The following is an 18,014-nucleotide window of genomic DNA, read 5'->3' on the forward strand; positions in this document are numbered from 1 at the left end:
TTCCAGGGTACTATATCATCCTTGCCCTGAAAAGCTATCCTCATTTTTCCAAGATCGTTAATCGTTACAAAGATTTGTTAATTGTTACAAACAAGAAGATTTATGTCGAACTTGTGGTCTCTCTTAATTGTTTTTCCTTATTTGAATATAATTTGTTTAGATTATTTGTGGCTTATCTCAGATATTATACGAAGAGCGGAAGTATTCTCATAAAATTTAAAGAATTAGAGACTACCAGAAAGCTTTGCAGGAAAAGAAAAGAGTGAATAGTAACAAAAGGTGATTTATTTCTGAAGATATTGGGGGCCATGTCTGAAGGCTCCAGTTACAAAACCTGGTCAAAGTACAGAGATAGCAGCTAATGTTTGAGTTTGGTGAATACTAACATTATTCATTATTTACTGTGGAGAATTTTGGTTTTAGTAGTGGTATTGTATAATTGATTTGCACTTATGTGGCCTAGTCTGTAAAGCTTGTATGATATTGAATTTCTTTGTATAGAGTAAGCATGAATCTAGTATCAATTCAGAATCCTACACCAACTCAGAAAATATGATCATGACCTTTACATTATTAAGTATAATAATAATCTCTGTTTAATACATACAAACACCACACGGATAGTATAAGAAAGTTCAGATTGAGCTGCTATATTAAAAGCCACTAATAGTAATAGATAACATAAGGAAGCTTGACACACTGTATTCATCTTTTTTTGTCTTAGAAACACATCTCACAAATCCAGCAGCAGCATAGTGCAAAGAGACTGCATAGTAAGAAACAACCAAAGAAACACATACACAAGAGTTAGTCTTTTAAAAAAAAAACAGAAAGAGTTATTGATCTGTTTAATGATTTTATTTGGTACGTATAGCTTTTACCATCCTTCAATGAAGCCTCTGTCTCCTTTCTGCTTTGTCTCGAAGGGCTTCTTCTTATTCTTGTCTTGTCCAGGTTGTTCAAAGACTTCTTCTGCAGCTGGATACCCTGTATATAGAGGTAAGTATTACAAATCTTCTACTTTGCTTCAGAAAAATGTTTTGATTGTTATGATCCCTATATGAACAATACTGACCTGGTGGAAGATGTTGATCTTCTGCGGTTCTCATGTCCTTCTGCATCTCTTCTTACCGAGGAAGCTCCACTCTTTTAGTTCGCAAGTCTTTGATGGAGTGATTGGGGAAATATAATTCTTGGCTTGGTTATAATAAGATAAAACGTTATGTTGTGAGTATACTTCTCTTTATATAAGCTGTCATCTAATAAAGCTATTGTAGTGGCGGCAGGAGCAGGTGTAATATTCTTGTATTTTTTCAGACTTTCGGCTTATTCGTTTATTATCTCTATACCTTTCTTTCCTTCACACTTGTTTTTCTTGGCTTGCCCTTGTCACAGTCTCTTATTGGACAGTAAAACAAGAAGAAGCACTTTTTCTAAGTTTGAAATGATTTTTGATTTTCTCAGTTTTAGAAAACTATAGAGTTACCCTTATGTTGTTTAAATTTTCTTTTTCCTTGGAATCATAATTAACTTGTAGTCACCAAAATGGGATTCTAAGTTTGAAATGATTTTTGATTTTGTCAGTTTTGGGATTAAAAGTAGGTATTAGAAATATAGCTCCTGACGTTATCTTTGCTGGTAGGCCAACGTATAGGGCATCTTATAATCTTTTGATTTTCTTGCCCTGCCCTGCCCTTGTCCTTGTCTCCTGTCCCATCTTGTTGAATGTTAGGTCTAAATAATCATACTTTAATTTGGATGGCTCAAAAGTTGACAACTAATAAATCACCTCGCAAAAGTTTCTTAATAAGAAGAATCTACTTTTCACAGGAATATTTAATGGAAGGAGTTAGCCCACCAGGAGGAGAAGGCCCAAAAAAGTCTGTAATAATCGAAAAGCCCGTCTAAGGCCCATGACAGGCTACCCTCCCAACGTTCATGGAGCAATGTAAAGATGATGTAGGCCATGATCGTTTACATGTCGCGCGACCTGCGAACTGCGACTAAGATTACGTTCGTTTACGTGTCGCGCGACTTGCGACTTGCGACCTGCGACTAAACATGTGACCTGCGACTAAAACTATGTTCGTTTACGTGTCGCGCGATCAAAATTTTCTTAATTTTTAGTCGCTGTTTTTTCGGACGACTTAAATGGGAACCCGCGACTGGTCGCGCGATCAGTCGCGCGACATCAAAACGAACAACAACCTGCGACTTGCGACTTGCGACTTGGGACCAATCGCAGGTCGCATGTTACGCGACAACAAAACGAACAACAACCTGCGACTGGTCGCAGGTCGCGCGACATGTAAACGAAGCAATCTTGTGATGATTCAGTCACTGAACTAAGAAACTTCAAAACTGACAACAAGTGGCAAGGCCACATTATATATTTCTAAAAGACTCGTGAACAAATCAGAAAGTTTCTATAGTTTGGACTCTATGACTATGTCATCTTTCAAGTGTGAGTTTGCTGCAGCTCATCAAATATGAGACATGAAGTGTCCCACAGTTCCTTAGCAAGTTTCGGATCACGAGAAACCGCTGATGACTCGATGGTCCTCCCGTTTCCTCCAAAGAAATATTTGCCTGACACTTCCTGCACAATGTTCATCAACAGATCAAAAATAGAGCCTCGTCATCAACCACATAAGAGTTGATGAAGAATTGTGAAACAGAATGTCATACAGGTGGGGCTAAAGCAGCGTCAATGACAGATTCAGCTGCTTCCTCTGAGGACTGCATGAGTCTAAGAACCTTGAGACTGCAAAACGCCAAGACTTGTATATATGAAGGAAGCTCATGCATTATGTTTGTTTTAACTGCTCCTGGATCTACCGCTCTGCAACAAAAGATAAATTAATCGAAAATCTTACAAGCTTTGGGAAGAAGATTGTTCAGACAAAAGAAGAATGATAGAAGTGCGTACGCAACAGAGACGTGATGTGAACCATCTGTGAGGCGAAGCTGTCTATGAAGCTCGTATGAGAAGAGTAGAACGCATACTATTTCAACAAAAAGAAAGCAACACTAAATAAGCATCATCATCATCATGATCATCATGATACAAAGGAAAAAAAAAGATTAGGCTTGGCTTTACATTTGGAATACTGATAGATGCTAGCACAAGGATATTGCTTTGATTCCGAAGAGTACACTCCCGTAACTGAATCCTTATCAAACCTCGCAGAAAAAACTACAGAACAAAGATATATACATCAGGTAAAAGACACACATCAAGGTATCTCTTACTTACACTCTCATAGTAGATGGAGAAGATGATCACCAGAACGATGTGTGAAGGAAGTAACATTAACGACACGTGAAGGCACAGTGCTGTTTCTCAGAAGCGGTAAAAGAAGTTTCGTCAAGGAGAATGCACCGATGTAGTTCGTAGCCATCATCCTGAGAAATATAAAGACAGAAAAGAGTGTAAGTAACCAATAGAGTTCAAGAAGGTTGTGAAAACAATAAAAGACAACAACCTTTACCTGTCAAAGCCTTCAACGGTTGGTCGGCTCGAAGTTGCTAGTATTCCAGCGTTGTTAACCAACAGTTGGATAGAGGAATGTAACTCTGACTCTGAAAGCCATTTCTCTAGAGAGTTTCTGAAGTTCGAAACTGATTGAAAAGATGACGTGTCAGCTTCAAAAGCCTTGAGTTGAGCATCTTCGTTATGGTTCTTGATTTCAGCCAACGTCTGTCAACAGAAAGTGGTAACCACATCAAGGAAAATGCAAATGAGGAAGCTGGGAAATTAAAGGGATCATAGAAAACCTTTGATAGTAAGTGAGAGGACCGTCCAACTGCAATTAAGAAAAAAAAAATCAAGAAAGATTCAGCCAATGAAGAAGACATGTTCCAACAAGTTATCCTCTACTGATGCACTGACTGATATTAATAAATAATATTCCATAAGAGATGTATTGAACAATGCACTATGGATTAGATTCACAGAACAAAACAATCTTTGCTTCAAAGTGAAAGGAAGAGTTTTTTTTTTTTATTTACCAAGAACAACGTAGAAGCCTTTTCTTGAAAGAGCAAAAGCAGTTGCCTTTCCAAGACCCGAAGTAGCCTTGCAAATGAAGTAAGAATAATAAGTTTATTGTAGTCAATACATTACATCACACAGTATCAGTCAAAGCTACATAAGAGAAAAGAGAATGACTAACACCAGTGATAACACAGATAGGTCTGTGTGAAGAAGCATTTGATGAATGATTGGAGGAAGAAGAAGAAAAGGAAGTTGTTGATTTTGAGCCAAAGATCCTTCCTTTAAGCAATTGGAAGTAAGAATAAATGAGGGCAAAGTTCCAAAACAGAGCCATCCTCAAGAAATCAGAAGAGCATATAAAATGCAAAGCCTCCTTCAGCTTCTCCATTTCCATCCTGCGAACTCCAAGCTCAATCACGAACAGTTGAAAGCTTAGAGATGAAAAAACCCTGTTTCCTGATTCAAAGGTTCAGCCTTTAGGTGGAGAGAAGAGAGACGAAGAGGATCCGTGACTGAAGGATGAAGAGAGCAAATTCAGAAAACCACAGGGACTAATATAAAATATAGAAGCTTTGTAAAATTACATTACAAACCCTCAAACTTTTCTTTTTGTTCAAAATTCACCTAAAATTGGACTCTGGTTATCAATGTGGTAAAAGAAAACATGTGTGTACAGACTTGGTCAATGGATGAACATGTGTACAGACAGCATTAATGTGGTAATATTTAATTTCTGCTTCTCTTACAAACAAAAAAATAAAGAAGATTTTCTATGTTTTCTGCAAAAAACTCTGACAAGCTTTGTGTATCAATCAGACGATTGCCCAGAACTTCTTTCTGCAAAACAAAACAGTTTCTGCCTTCTTGTATTTGTCTTGAAGTTCACGTGTCTCAACTTCCCATAGGAACTTAGGAGCCAAGTCTTGGACTTTTGAGATGATCGATTCCTCGTCTCTAATAATGATGAATCCCTGCAAACACCAAAAAACAAGACATGGCTTATGTAACAGGATGAGATTTGGATTATGACACCAAGAAGACATGGCTTTATGTAAAATACCTGAGGGCGTATGATGCGGTCCATCTCAAGCATGATGTCCTCTAGTAAACAACCTTCACCGTGGTTCTGATAGTGAGACAAGAGTTTGTCCGCGTGTAGCAGATCGTACGTGCGTGGATACGTTGAGAACGGCTCACACCTAAACATCATACAAAAAATATTAACAACCGGTGCTAATGAAAAACGGTTTGATTATGAGAATGTGGATCATATTTACCAATCATGGTAAGCACCGGTTAAGCCCCTCTGGTAAATTCCTGATAAGGTATCGTTCAACGTAGCAGGCACAACGTTCATGACCCAAACGGGGTATGAGCTCATAGCAGCAGCAAATCCACCGACGAACGCGTTCGTGTCCATCACATTCCGCACTTCAGTTCTGTTAACTTTCATTAACTCCCAGTACCGGTTCACTTGCTCTCTCCAGAAGTTTGTGTCCAATGTAAACTCATCTTCGCTGATGCCTAGTGAAAAATCTTTCCAAATGAATCAGACAGAACATAATGTGTTTGAATAGAAGACAATGTACCTATTTTTCTTAGACTTGTTGGATATGAAGCTTTTGGTGTGTTCTCACTAATGTCTACACAGTCTCTAAGAGGAACTTTCCATGATGGTTTGGAAACATCTTTTGAATCACATATAGTTATAAGCTCAAGCTCTGCGTTCTTCATAAGGCAAGCCTGGTCGTCTTGTTTAACCCATATTGCAGTTTGTACCTTTCGGGAGATGAGCTTCCAGCACATTGCGGTAGTTAGGTTCACCAACTTATCCCAAATCAGAGGGAAGTCTTTATCCTTTCGGTAAGCAGGTGGTGCTGAGTAAACAAAGTATCCATTGGGTCGGAGAAGTCGATTAACCTCTTTAATCAAGACACCATCTGCAGAATCAAGCGCAAATCATGAATACAAAACCAAGCAAGGCATTGTCAAAAAAGGTAAACCCGTAGTTCGATTCCCTTTGGCCACCAGTGGATCCCACAGATTAGTCGGTTGACTTCAGTTGCCGGACAATGTGGTTAATTCAAAAAAAAAAAAAAAACAGAAAGAACATAACAAGAGACGTACCATTTTCATGCCAATCAACACGACATCTTGAGCAATGAACCATGTCAAAGGAGGATGAGGGATATGGCATTTGTTTGGTGGCAATGGCAGAGATCATTGCGCCTATTCCTCTCTCCAACGCAAACTGGATTTGGTTCTCATGCCCGTCTTTAGGGGCAAAGGACATCGTCTGTATACCCAAAGGAAGAAGGTAAGCTGCAAAGCTAGCAACTCCACATCCAACATCAAGAACTTGCTCAACCCCAGCTGAACGTAAATCACCTGTTTCGTTAGTCGTCATGTTTCCTAACCTGAAGTCACATACAAGCACATAGAGGAATGCATTAGATGTAAGAGTTATTAAATGCTTTAAAGTAATCAAGAAACTAAGCAAATGATAATCATTACATTACCTCTGGATGTATTCAGGAGCTCCGTGTTTGAAATGAGTACCGCCACCAGGGAACCACCACAGCTCCCCTTGTTCATGCACCCAGTTTTGCCCGCCTTTAACCTCAGCAAGATGCGTATGATTCACATTGCTTCTCCACACGTAGTCTCTGCTGGTGGGCCAGCGTATAGGTACCTTATAATCTTTCGGAGGAGGTACAAGACAGAAGAGACGCTGCTCAAGTGGAGGGCAGTGTCTCTCGAGCTCTTCTCTTCTCGAAAGATTCAAGCTTGGGAGAAGCTGCTGCACGTAAGTGACGTTGTGACAAGGGATGTACTCGTTGAACTCCAACGGACACACATTCACTCCTCTTTGTGGGATCACGAGAGGAGTTCTCCGGTAAGTTAGCTCTATTCTGTTGGCAAAATCTGATGGACCTGTAATAACAAAGCAATGAGTGTTATGTCTTAATTCTAAGTGTTCGATCTAAGAACAGAAACCATATGGGTTTGGATCTAACGAGATGCATAGAAAAGGAGAGACATTAACCAACCAGATGGCGATGGAGAAGATGAAGAAGTAGAATTGGAAGAAGAAGCTTGGGGGATGTAAATAGGTGCGTTGTTTCCGAAGATGTAGCCGGCGAAGAATGATCCAACCACGAGGACGAGAGCCACCATTGCTGTCTGTCCCGATCTGGCCGAACCAAACACATAGCCACCTCCCATGGCTTCTTATTCTTGAGAAATCTCCCTCTTCGTCTTCGTCTTCTCCTACTCACGCTCGCTCTTCGATTACTACCTTTATACTTTGTTTACTGGAATCATGTGAATCTAATCAGTGACTGAAACCAAGCAAAGTTCTCAACTTTGAAGAAAAAAAAGACAGAGACAAGATTAAAATAAAAAAAATCTCATTTTTATTACCTCTTCATTTGCTTCCTGTCGGCAACCCATGTGACGGACACGTGAGAGATTGTAATACTTTGTCACTTCTCACAGATTGTCCCCAAAACTTCTATATTCACAGATTAACCCCGACGTTTTGATTATTGTTCTAGACGTCCACATGAGTTTCTTTAGTAGGACCGTTCAATATGGTAAAACCGAACCGAACCGAAATAGACAATATGGTTTAGTTTTGGTATATACCATATAAACCGAATGGATATAATTTTATAAAAACCGTAGGATTTGGATATGGTTTGGTATATAACCGATTAAACCGAATAAACCGAACACAACCGATTAAAGTAGAAACATGTAAATATGTATCTATTTTATAACAATACATGAAAATCTATTTATTATATAAGTTAAATTTGTGTTAATAACTATTACCATAATGTTATAGTAATAAAGAACCTTATATAATTTGTAAAACAATTGAATACATCGCAATTCGGACATCTTATTTTCTGAGTTTTTTTTTTTTTATCTTTTAGCTTTATTTTAGTATTCACTAAATTAATATGAAGATGAGAAATTTGATGGAAAATAATTAATGAAAAATTTTCACAATTTTTTCTTATCTATAAACAAACAGAGTTTCGTGTTCAATCGAAAAAACATGACTTTAATGAACACTAAATATAGAAGAGTGGAAAAAATTTTCTTTTATGTTTCTGTTTTGTTTCATATTTTTATTTTCAAAATTTCAGGCTCTGGTTTTAATTATAGATTTGATTATTTTATTTGATGGTAGAAGCATTTTTACTTTTTTGTTCATTTATTTGAACATGTAATATATTTTTAATAAATGACTGTGTTGACAATATAACTCTAAAATTCATTTTATATGATCTCAAACTAAATAATTATGTTTTTTGGTATAAAACCGAATAAACCAAAAACCGACGGTATATAAACCGAACCGAACCAAAGTAAATATGGATTTAGAATGGTAGTTATATTTTACTAACCGAAATACCAAAAACCGAAAAAACCGAACCTAAACCGAACCGATATCCGGATTGAACACCCCTATTCTTTAGCCATAATAGCATAGATAGTTTTACTAAGGGAAATTTAACGATAATATATACACAAATTTGTATATATATGGTGTTTTATCAATTGTTTCTATTTTTTATAATTTTTTTAATTCATAACACTATCTATTTTATTAAGTTTTAGAAATGAAAAAGGTAAAAAGGACAAAAAAAATAGACAAAAAAAAATTATACCAAAAGACGACCATACTATTTTTATTTTCCTTTCGGCAAATTTCTCTAGTATTAACCTCTCACTTCTTCTTACACGGTACAAATAACACCCTTCTCTTGTAAAACTAAAACCCAAATTGTCACCTGCCTTAGCTTCAAGGTATTTATAAACTATCTGTCTAACAACTACATTAACAAACATACTTAAATGTCAGATTGATACATTACATAACCGATAAACTAATATGTATCCAGTTCGACAAATGTTATTCATCTTCTCCCCACCACAAAACCTACACTGTTCAGCTTCTAGAAACAAGCAACTAAAACGTTTCTCACCCTAACCACCATTGCTGCGTAGTTAATGCCCAAACGCTTTTGACACATATGAAGCTTCCATTGCATTGCGCAGTCAAGCAGTAGTTTACGAAAGTATTCATCCATTTGGCCATCAAAAAGTGTAAGCGTGTGTGTGTGTGTGTGTGTGATATCACTTGAGATCGATGAATGAGCTACCATCGACATCCTGTAGAGTCAATTTACCCAAGTATACATCACTGATGTGAGCAGAACACAAAGGCAGACATTTCCGATTCAAAGCTGAGTGGATTGTGCCCATGCCACGAACCCATTTCTCTTCGTCAAGTGGGTTGATTTGCAAACGGTTTTGCAGTAGATGTACGCGGTACATGGTTGTATCTGATCGTTCACAGAAACTAGCAGCACAAGAATGCAAGGGCTCATCAGATGCAAGCCTGATCAATACCAAAGACAGTGTTCCATCCACAGGTCTCGGGTTTGAAAGGTTTTTATCTCCCATCATCTTAACCTCTCTTTCCAATGGAAAATGCATCTCTTCGTTCCCGTAAGGATCAGACACTTTGAGATCTTTCGTGTAGTGTCTAATAGCTTCACGTTTGGTGGATCTGTGCTTCTCCGCTAGTGTCAAAATACAGGAGAATCTCAGATGATAACTTACAATGATTTTCACCATCTTAAAGTTGTGGCAACAACAGAAGAAGTCAAGCCATGTACGCCCTACACCCGCATACCATTTGATGATATCAGAATCCTCAAGAGCCAGAAGGTGGCTGATAGGCCGTGGCCGACCCATGTTGTTTGTGAACCCAACTAATTTAACAGCCTTTCTGACAAGTTCTTCCGGAGCTGACACCTTCATGCATAACTTAGTCAAATCCTGAACCGTCCTTTCAGCATATCTCTGTTCCTCTTCTTCCTCTACTCTCCTCTCCTCATCGTCTAGCTCCTTTCTAGCTTGGGTCGGCGACAAGTGTTTGTCCACCTGCTCCTGAAATTCATCATAAGCATCGACAAGGTCTTGTGGTAACTTTTCTCGTATATGTCTCAAGGAGAGAAAGTCTCCTCTAGTGAGCAGCCAATGCCATTTCCACCGCTCGTCAAGAGAACCCATAAACTCCTGCATTACTTCCTCTCCCCAACTCCGGAAAATTTCTCTGACCTCATTCTCTATCTCATATTCACATCTGAAACCGTTGCTCTGCTTGAGTTTCTTCAAAACATGTCTAAATATTTTCAAACCCAGCGTCTTCCGATTCCTCTCCCTAGCGTTCCTAAGCTCCACTCTCCTAACTTCCTTCTGCCTCTCGTACTTCTTCATTGCTCTAACCGCTTTCTCAGACATAGGCGGACGCAAAACCGAAGGTGGAACAGCTTGAAGATACATCCCTAAAAAGCTAATCTTGTCCGAAACCGCACTGTGAATCGATGTGTTCACTCTATCTACTCTCAGGTCAAGCCTCTCCTCCAAAACGTCAACAACCTTCTTCTTCAATTCCATCGTCAGCATCTTCGAGCCAGACGTTATCAGAAGTATCTCATCCAAATACCTAACTGCATAAACATTCACTGGCTTATAGAAAACACTGTCATTACTTGTAGCATCCTCCTGAGGATTCTTGAGCTTCATCTTCAACCTCATATCTTGAATCTCTTTATCAAGTCCATCAAAGTAAACATTAATCAAAATCGAATTCAATCCACACTCTTGAGGAAACCCTCTCCCTTTATCACACCCCCCAAGCTCGATCCTCAGAATCCCAAACTCAAAGAGCTTCTTTATCATCTCTACCAACAAACAATCGTTAATCTTCTCCTCAACAAACACACAAAGCCTATCAACGTTCCGATCACCGAACACCTCTCTCGCAAACGAAACGCGAAACCACCACCGCGGATTCTCCACGGAGTTTTTCAAGTAACGAATCGCTGTATGCCTACCCATACCAACCCTCCCGCCGTAACTAAACGTCGCGAATCGATCGTCGTAGACGATCTCGAGAACCATCCTAACGGCTTCGATCAGCACTTTGAGTTTGAGATTGGGGAGAACGAGAGATTCGAATCCGACGCAGCAGGAGGGGATATCGAACCTTCCGTCGCGTATCTCGCGTCCCATTTCTTCGATCGAGAATCTCCTGGAGACGCGATCGGTTAGCGAATCGCACGAGCTGGCGGCGAGAGAGAGGCTATGACAGGCGGTTAGAAGGACGGAGGGCAAAGCGACGGCGTTTTGGACGAGATTGTAGAACTTCCCGTGGGAGTATTGTTTGAGAACTATGGATTCGAGCTCTGACTTCGCTAACGGCTCGGTAACGGTTTGGTTGGAGTTTAGCAGAAGCGACGCCGTACTGAGATTTCTCGAGGAAGGAGAGAAGAGGAAGGAGATTCGACGGTTGTAGAGAGAGGGATGAACTCTCAGATGAAGAACCATGGGAGTTTAGCAATGGAAACTGAGCTGAGAATTGTTTACCGGCGGGAACTGTGGAGCTGCGGAGGTGGAGGAGGAGAGAGGGAGAAAGAGATTAATCTTTGGGCTTTGATGTCCGTTTTCAAATTTAATGGGCTGGTACCAACATTTGGGCTTTGATGTCTCTTTGGGCTATCTTTCCTTTTTTATCTATTTGAAAGTTTCTTACGTCAATGAAGTTTTTTTTTTTTTTAACGTCAATGAAGTTAATTCTCATAAAAAATAACTACATAACAAATTAAATAAATTACTCTTTTTTTAATAAATTAAATTATAATGTTTCGTTCTTGTTATTATATTCTTAATTTTTTTAATTAGTAACTAAATATTCTAATTAACCGACTGAACCAGAGAGAAAAGGAAAAACTATAGATCCTAATCATTTTGTTTTATTGCTTCCAGACATATAAACTTAGCTATTACAAATTGTTATTAAAGGGGATAGAGTGAACACATCGACATATATACACTTTTAAAATATTAAAAGTGTTAAAATTAGTTTAAGTGTTAATTAATTTACAATACTAAAAATATATATTAGACATATATACACTTTTAACAAACCATACAAAATTCTATGGACATGATGCAAAATTTTGGTTTATTTCAACATATTAAAATTTACTACCTACAAGTTTTTCTAAAATGAAAACTAGTGCAAAATTTTTAAATTTACAATACAAAAAAACATATTAAACATGTACACCTCTAACGGACCATAGAGGTTCTATAGACAGGACGCAATAGTTTGATTTGTTTTCAATGTATTGAAATTTATCACCTAAATTTTTTTTTCTTTTTTGAATTATACAAAGGTATCATAGCTCTACAGAAGTGGTTCAGACTAGTCACGTATTGCCACATATCGGTCTCTTGTCCCTGGCGATGCTGAAATGTTAATTCTACGGTGGTCGGGACTCGAACCCTGGTGGATTCACCGTATTGAGCTTTTTGTCCTCAAATTAATCACTACCAGACCACAAGTCTTCGTTTACCAAGTTGAAGTGGTCCAGTGGTAACATAGCCACTTTTCTACCTATCCAATCCGGGTTTGAGTTGTCGTAAAGACACTTAAAAAAATTTAAAAATCCCACCTAGACTTTTCTCCAGTATTTTTTTTTGAAACTCATATTAATTAAAAGGGGAAAAGTTAGTTGAAAGCAATAAAAGCTTCATCAACCACCATATTGTCAGATACATTCAAAGCGAACTTTGCTAAACGATCAGCTTGGGTGTTTCTCTCCTGAGAAATCCAAGAAAATACAACAGAATCGTAGACAGATGCAAAGGATAAGATATCTGCAGCCACTCCATAGAGCTCTGGTATGCAAGAGCCGGTCTTTAAGGACAAGATCAAATGGGCAGAGTCTGACTCAAACACCACCGTCTTCAGATGCTCACTTGTCCCTGATTTAACGGCCTCAAGTAGAGCTAAGCCCTCTGCCACGAGGGCCGAGTTCACCCCAGCCCCCTGTTTGTGGAAAGGCCGCTGAGAAGAGGGTGAGAGGAGCACCCATCCCAGCCCCGCCATCGTACCAAGGGGGGACCAAGCTGCGTCTGATCTTACAATAGTCGCGTCCTGCGGATATTGGGGTGCGGCCTGTGCTCTCGTCGCTTTATGAGAACCAGCCTGGGCCTGGTTTGAGTTCCATTCTCGGGCCAGAGTTATCGCCATAGATAAAGAGTCTTCGGGAGAGCATGAGAATCCTTCAAATACAAATTTATTGCGGGCCTTCCATATGCTCTGGAGGATCCAGAGAGCCAGGAATTTTGAAGTAATTCCAGCAGGAGGCAGACATTGTTTAGAGCAGAGCAATGGCCACAAGTCAACCAAATCTATCATTCCGCTAATTTCTAGTTCAGTGGTGAAAGGAGCGAGACGCCAAACCTTTCTAGCATACTGACATTGGAAGAAAAGATGAATAATAGATTCAGATTCTCCACATCTCCTACATCTTGGATCGACTGGGACATGTCGGTCCAGAACAAAACCATTTCAACGTTGAGACCTCAGGTACCGGAACGGTGTGAAGCAGAGTGGAGAAAGTTGATGGAGAAATGCTGGTCGTTTTTTTCCTCTGGAGTAAAACCATTTTTTCAATGAAAGTAACAAAATATAAGATACTGGAACATTCAATATCTATGTTTCCTTCTTATGTGAAGCATATATGCATGGCATTTTCTTTAGTTGTTTTGTTGTGTTGATCTGACTGTTTTATTATATAAAATTTAACAAATTTCCCCAAAATGTGTTAGTATGACAAAAAAAAAAAAAGTCTAGTATTGTGGTTATATGATTTTTTTTTAAGTGGAAAAGATATATGATGAATTGTTTTTAGCATCTCCAGAGACTGGCAGAGCTTTTCAGCTTAGTGAACAGTCGAGATTCGCACAAAACACGGTAAATCTCACGACGTGTCTGAAAGAGATGCATGACTAGTACAAGAGCATGAGCAGCTCCAGCAATGATGAACAAACCGCCCAACTCACCAAATGTGAAGCGGTTAGATGCGTCGTTGTCGTCATCATTAATGTCGTTAGAATTTACATAGAATGAATCCATTTTTTGGAACCATCTTTTCTCCATGTCTTTCAACGTTCCCGATGTCCTTAGCTTCGCTATTTCTCGTGACACTTTAGGAGCCAACCCCGAACCTTTTTGGAACATCTACCGAAAAAATATAAACAATTAAGCATAGACATAAATAAGTAAAGAGATAATTAATATAAGAAAAGAAATGCACATACGAAGCCAAAGCCATTGGTAATAGCCTCTCTATCTGTCATGGCGAAAACGTCTGGATACTGTCCTAGAAGAATATTGAGATAGGGTATTTCACCGACCACATGAGTGAGAGTTCCATCTCTCAAAACCTTAGCGTATGCCTCAATCGCATTAATGGAGTTGCTAATCTTCATCAATATGGAAGGACCAAAACTCAGCTGGTTATCTAATTGTATGCGAGAAATGGTCTTGGTTGATGTCAAGTTTGCACTGTAACTTGCAGTCAATATCAACACAACAAACATCCAAACTATCACTAGGAATCTTGATGACATTTTTTGCAGCTTCTCTCTTATCAAGAATGTGAAGCCCGTTACAAAAGAAGAATTATACATACAGGATATGAAGGTTCATGCATCGGAAAACTAGTAATGAGTTTAACTCAAAAACTAGTTAAATAATAAAAGATTACCACATAAATATTACTAGTTACTCTCACTCACATTCAATTTAAGATGTGAAATATTTAACACGATTAGATAAGAGTTCAAAGAAAACATATACTTACTGTGAGCAAATACAATGGTAGAGAATCCAAACCATAGCACTGTACCAAGTTGTTGTTTCCAAGGTCCCTGGAACTCCGGGTTAACGGGCCGTTCAACCAACCAAACAACAACCCCAGTCAAGATGAAGAAAGCTCCACTTGCTAGCCACAAGGGTTTCTCAAAAGGGTCAAAGAACGTCCACATGCCATGTTTCTTCTTCTTCAATGTCAGGGCTCCTATACCAATGTCCGTGAAAGGCAATGTAAACTCAACATACAAAGATCTGTTGGAAGTGATGGTTAAATCACCAGCAGCTGCATCATATTTGTCTCTCTGTCAAACACAAACACATTCATTATCTGAAACATACATATACTATATGGTTTTATATTGGTGTTTTTTTTGCATTTCTAACAAACCTGAGTAGAGAGTAGATAAGCGAGATTGTCATAGCTTCCGTTATAAGGTATGAACTCCAGCTCGTACTTAAGAGGATCCATGCAAGTCTTGAAAATCTCCATGCATAATCCAGTGACAGTAACAACACCAGTTTCAGGATCAGGACTCACCCTCACTAGATTTGGGACCGTGTTTCCTGAGGGAACTAACACCCTAAGCAACTTCTTCTTTTCACCATTCTCTGCCAAGAAACGGTGTCTTGGTGGCATTTTATTAGATCCACCAGGCCAAATGATGCGTCTTCTTTTACTGAAACTACCACTCCTCCACAATCCTAACCTTCTCTCTTTTCTCCCTACAATATTCACGGTTTCAAATGCCTCTTCATTGATTTGGATGTCACCATTGAATCTTCTACTATGTTTGATTAGCTTTACAAGATCTGTCAGATTCCAAGAGGCTTCAACAGCACTACTAGGTGTTGCTTTGGCTCTTAGACTTCTCTTCTCTACAACATTTGCTAGAATGCAAGCGATATCGTGCACCAGACTCGCAATACCCTTTGCCTCTGATGCCGTATCATGCGTCCACTGGATCAAGCGACTGTACTTGTTCAAAGATAACGTATACGGCAAGAGAGGAGATATCACTACAAGTTTAGTTTTATCGCTAAGCGCTGCTAGAAGCGTTGCTTCTTGTAATGATTGTCCACCAACAATGACTTCCACTCTTGCTTTCTTGACAAGATTTCTAGCTGTTTCAGGCAATAAATAATGAATAAAATTGTAAACTAATCTCTTATATACTAAAACACAAGTCACTCGACGAATATAATATTGTGCCACCTAATACATATTAACAAAAATAAAGAAAAATCAATTAAACAAATAATTATTTAGAAAAAGAAAAAAACAACCGTATGACAGTTTCTTCAAACCCATTACACTACCCATGATCACATGCAATCGTGTAGTTTTTCATATTCTTATATCTATCAAAAACAAAATGTGAAAGGATGCTCCTTCTTTAGGAGCAGAACAAGAAGAGATCAAAACTTAACATTTCTTTGACTGAGGCTTGCTTCCTCTTCGTGTTATACTGTTATCTCCTTTGAACTTCTTTAGTATCAAAATAGAAGGTATTTGTTGTCTTCTATAATGCTTCTTTTTGTTATGTCTGTGTGTTCTTAACTATATTATTTTACTATGTTTTCTAATAAACGTCTCAATAAAGTATTTGCTCTACTTTCATGGTTTAGTAATGTCTACTGTAAGCTTATCATTTATGTCATGTAGATTTAAAATGTATAGTAGCATATATTAAGGATAAAGATCTCCTATAATCTATTACATGCTATTTTCTTTTTATTGTTTTCCTTAGATTTATAATATTAGATTTGACCAAAAACAGATTTATAATATTAGTTTTGTTTGTAAATGGAGATACTGAATGAATTACTAAATGTTATTTAGCCAAAGAACATAAATTGTAGGTCAAATATTAGAAAAAATATTGAAAGAAAAAAACATAAATAGGTTAAACAAGAAAGCTTCAAACTAATATTTATATCTGACAAGCTTATTAAGATCAATGTAAAAATATTTAAACAAACCTAACTTCATTTTATATTGTATCTTTGTGGTTAATTAATGATAAGTGTGCTAATATTTTCTTATATATATGCATATCTTTCTAATAAATCAAAGTTAAATATTACATGTTAATTTAGTTATATATAATTAAAATGTGGTTTAATTTGTAATCAAAAATATTCCCATGCATAGCATGGGCTCAATACTAGTGTCCAAATAATTTAACTACAGAAATAATCGTATAAGACCACATGGTCAGTTTTAGCTTTTGCATAACAATTTTTTTAACCAAAGTATTAAACAAACATTTTTAATTTCAAATTTTGACTGCTTCTGTTTTTTCTGTTTATAACAATTATATAACAAGTTACATTTTTCAACTTGGTTTACTTATTTCATCAGCTTTTTTTTGTCATAACTTATTTCATCAGTTAAATTTTCAGTACAAACTTATAAACTAAAGCATAACATATCAAAAAGCTTTACAAAAAACTAATAAAGAAAATGAAACACACCTGCAGCAAGGGCAAGGAGAGGGTCTCCTCGGGAGTCTCTTACTAAAACAGAGACTCTGGTTCGATACTCAATGTTTATGCCATAGAAATCTGAGAGCGCTAAGGTAAATGAAGTCTTGAGAATCTTGCCTTCTACGGAACCCAAGTCAACCACCAAACCAACCTTAACCTCTTCAAAAACACCATCGTTTGAATCAGCTACTCTTGATTTAGTAGTCGAAAAGAGGAGAGTAAACATTAAAAGAGAAGTCAGAATCTTCATTTTGTTTTGTATAGCTGCAAAAACACCTTGGCCTTGATATTATAACAAATGGTGTTTCTAGCTTATATCTTCATCTGTGCAATATGGGTCAACGGACTAATACATAGAGTGAATTGGAAAAGAAATTTGAATGTGGTCGTAAACTCGTAATCATTTCACATCAGGATCACACGGTATCACCAAGTCAATTTCAAATTTGTCTCTCTGGTGATAAATAATATAGCCAAGTCGTTCATACTAAGTATATAGCTAAGTCGTTTGAAGACCATAAAATTTGCAGAAAAAATGTACGTGATGTTCCATAGAATAATTCTATTAATAAAGTATTCAAAGTTTCTTCTTCATATTCTACCAACATGTCAAAGTCAATGGCCGTTCTTCTAATTTTAAGGAGCAGAATTCTTACGAATTAAGAAACACGTCGTTAAATATACCTATGATTATTTCCTTCTCTTTTTATAAACTTATTCAAGATAAACCTAGGATTATATTAGTACACCACACTATATTTTTTTTTGGGGGGGGGG

At 37.7% G+C, this 18,014-nt stretch overlaps 5 protein-coding genes across 5 annotated transcripts; all 5 read right to left on the minus strand.

Annotated features, from left to right (window-relative positions):
• Positions 1 to 520: 520 nt before the first annotated feature.
• LOC106318779 (cysteine-rich and transmembrane domain-containing protein A) lies at positions 521 to 1,293 on the minus strand. The gene is made up of 3 exons (XM_013756912.1): positions 1,076 to 1,293; positions 882 to 987; positions 521 to 766 (listed from the first exon to the last, which is right to left on the minus strand). Exons 1-3 carry the CDS (start codon positions 1,119 to 1,121, stop codon positions 721 to 723), a joined length of 198 nt encoding a protein of 65 aa, XP_013612366.1. The 5' UTR covers positions 1,122 to 1,293; the 3' UTR covers positions 521 to 720.
• A 1,017-nt stretch (positions 1,294 to 2,310) lies between these two features.
• Positions 2,311 to 4,528, minus strand: LOC106318782 (short-chain dehydrogenase TIC 32, chloroplastic). Its single transcript, XM_013756915.1, has 9 exons — positions 4,176 to 4,528; positions 4,012 to 4,078; positions 3,778 to 3,806; positions 3,492 to 3,700; positions 3,287 to 3,405; positions 3,101 to 3,196; positions 2,930 to 3,005; positions 2,689 to 2,842; positions 2,311 to 2,599 (listed from the first exon to the last, which is right to left on the minus strand). Exons 1-9 carry the CDS (start codon positions 4,389 to 4,391, stop codon positions 2,459 to 2,461), a joined length of 1,107 nt encoding a protein of 368 aa, XP_013612369.1. The 5' UTR covers positions 4,392 to 4,528; the 3' UTR covers positions 2,311 to 2,458.
• An 88-nt stretch (positions 4,529 to 4,616) lies between these two features.
• On the minus strand, positions 4,617 to 7,386 carry LOC106318781 (probable methyltransferase PMT7). The gene is made up of 7 exons (XM_013756914.1): positions 7,048 to 7,386; positions 6,517 to 6,931; positions 6,125 to 6,414; positions 5,587 to 5,937; positions 5,275 to 5,521; positions 5,058 to 5,196; positions 4,617 to 4,968 (listed from the first exon to the last, which is right to left on the minus strand). Exons 1-7 carry the CDS (start codon positions 7,220 to 7,222, stop codon positions 4,810 to 4,812), a joined length of 1,776 nt encoding a protein of 591 aa, XP_013612368.1. The 5' UTR covers positions 7,223 to 7,386; the 3' UTR covers positions 4,617 to 4,809.
• Positions 7,387 to 8,741: 1,355 nt separating this feature from the next.
• LOC106313257 lies at positions 8,742 to 11,493 on the minus strand. The gene has a single exon (XM_013751025.1). The coding sequence runs from the start codon at positions 11,408 to 11,410 to the stop codon at positions 9,149 to 9,151; it is 2,262 nt and encodes a 753-aa protein (XP_013606479.1). The 5' UTR covers positions 11,411 to 11,493; the 3' UTR covers positions 8,742 to 9,148.
• Positions 11,494 to 13,781: 2,288 nt separating this feature from the next.
• LOC106317578 (glutamate receptor 1.1-like) lies at positions 13,782 to 17,487 on the minus strand. Its single transcript, XM_013755371.1, has 5 exons — positions 17,226 to 17,487; positions 15,139 to 15,872; positions 14,736 to 15,052; positions 14,195 to 14,522; positions 13,782 to 14,114 (listed from the first exon to the last, which is right to left on the minus strand). Exons 1-5 carry the CDS (start codon positions 17,485 to 17,487, stop codon positions 13,782 to 13,784), a joined length of 1,974 nt encoding a protein of 657 aa, XP_013610825.1.
• Between the last annotated feature and the right edge of the window lie 527 nt (positions 17,488 to 18,014).

The sequence above is a fragment of the Brassica oleracea genome, chromosome C9 (genome assembly GCF_000695525.1).
Source record: "Brassica oleracea var. oleracea cultivar TO1000 chromosome C9, BOL, whole genome shotgun sequence".
NCBI lineage: Eukaryota > Viridiplantae > Streptophyta > Magnoliopsida > Brassicales > Brassicaceae > Brassica > Brassica oleracea.

Excerpts from the sequence above, each read along its gene's own strand:
- LOC106313257 (XM_013751025.1), bottom strand. The coding sequence starts at position 11,410 with ATGGTTCTTCATCTGAGAGTTCATCCCTCTCTCTACAACCGTCGAATC.
- LOC106318782 (XM_013756915.1), bottom strand. The coding sequence starts at position 4,391 with ATGGAAATGGAGAAGCTGAAGGAGGCTTTGCATTTTATATGCTCTTCT. Across the intron at positions 4,079-4,175 it reads CTATCTGTGTTATCACTGGT|GCTACTTCGGGTCTTGGAAA; the intron begins GTTAGTCATTCT and ends TTCATTTGCAAG. Across the intron at positions 3,807-4,011 it reads AGGCTTCTACGTTGTTCTTG|TTGGACGGTCCTCTCACTTA; the intron begins GTAAATAAAAAA and ends TCTTAATTGCAG.
- LOC106318781 (XM_013756914.1), bottom strand. The coding sequence starts at position 7,222 with ATGGGAGGTGGCTATGTGTTTGGTTCGGCCAGATCGGGACAGACAGCA. Across the intron at positions 6,932-7,047 it reads ATCTTCTCCATCGCCATCTG|GTCCATCAGATTTTGCCAAC; the intron begins GTTGGTTAATGT and ends TTGTTATTACAG. Across the intron at positions 5,522-5,586 it reads AACAAGTCTAAGAAAAATAG|GCATCAGCGAAGATGAGTTT; the intron begins GTACATTGTCTT and ends ATTTTTCACTAG.
- LOC106317578 (XM_013755371.1), bottom strand. The coding sequence starts at position 17,487 with ATGAAGATTCTGACTTCTCTTTTAATGTTTACTCTCCTCTTTTCGACT. Across the intron at positions 14,523-14,735 it reads ATTGTATTTGCTCACAGTAA|AGAGAAGCTGCAAAAAATGT; the intron begins GTATATGTTTTC and ends ATTCTTGATAAG. Across the intron at positions 14,115-14,194 it reads TTACCAATGGCTTTGGCTTC|ATGTTCCAAAAAGGTTCGGG; the intron begins GTATGTGCATTT and ends TTTTTTCGGTAG.
- LOC106318779 (XM_013756912.1), bottom strand. The coding sequence starts at position 1,121 with ATGCAGAAGGACATGAGAACCGCAGAAGATCAACATCTTCCACCAG. Across the intron at positions 988-1,075 it reads AGATCAACATCTTCCACCAG|GGTATCCAGCTGCAGAAGAA; the intron begins GTCAGTATTGTT and ends CTCTATATACAG. Across the intron at positions 767-881 it reads AGAGGCTTCATTGAAGGATG|TCTCTTTGCACTATGCTGCT; the intron begins GTAAAAGCTATA and ends CTTACTATGCAG.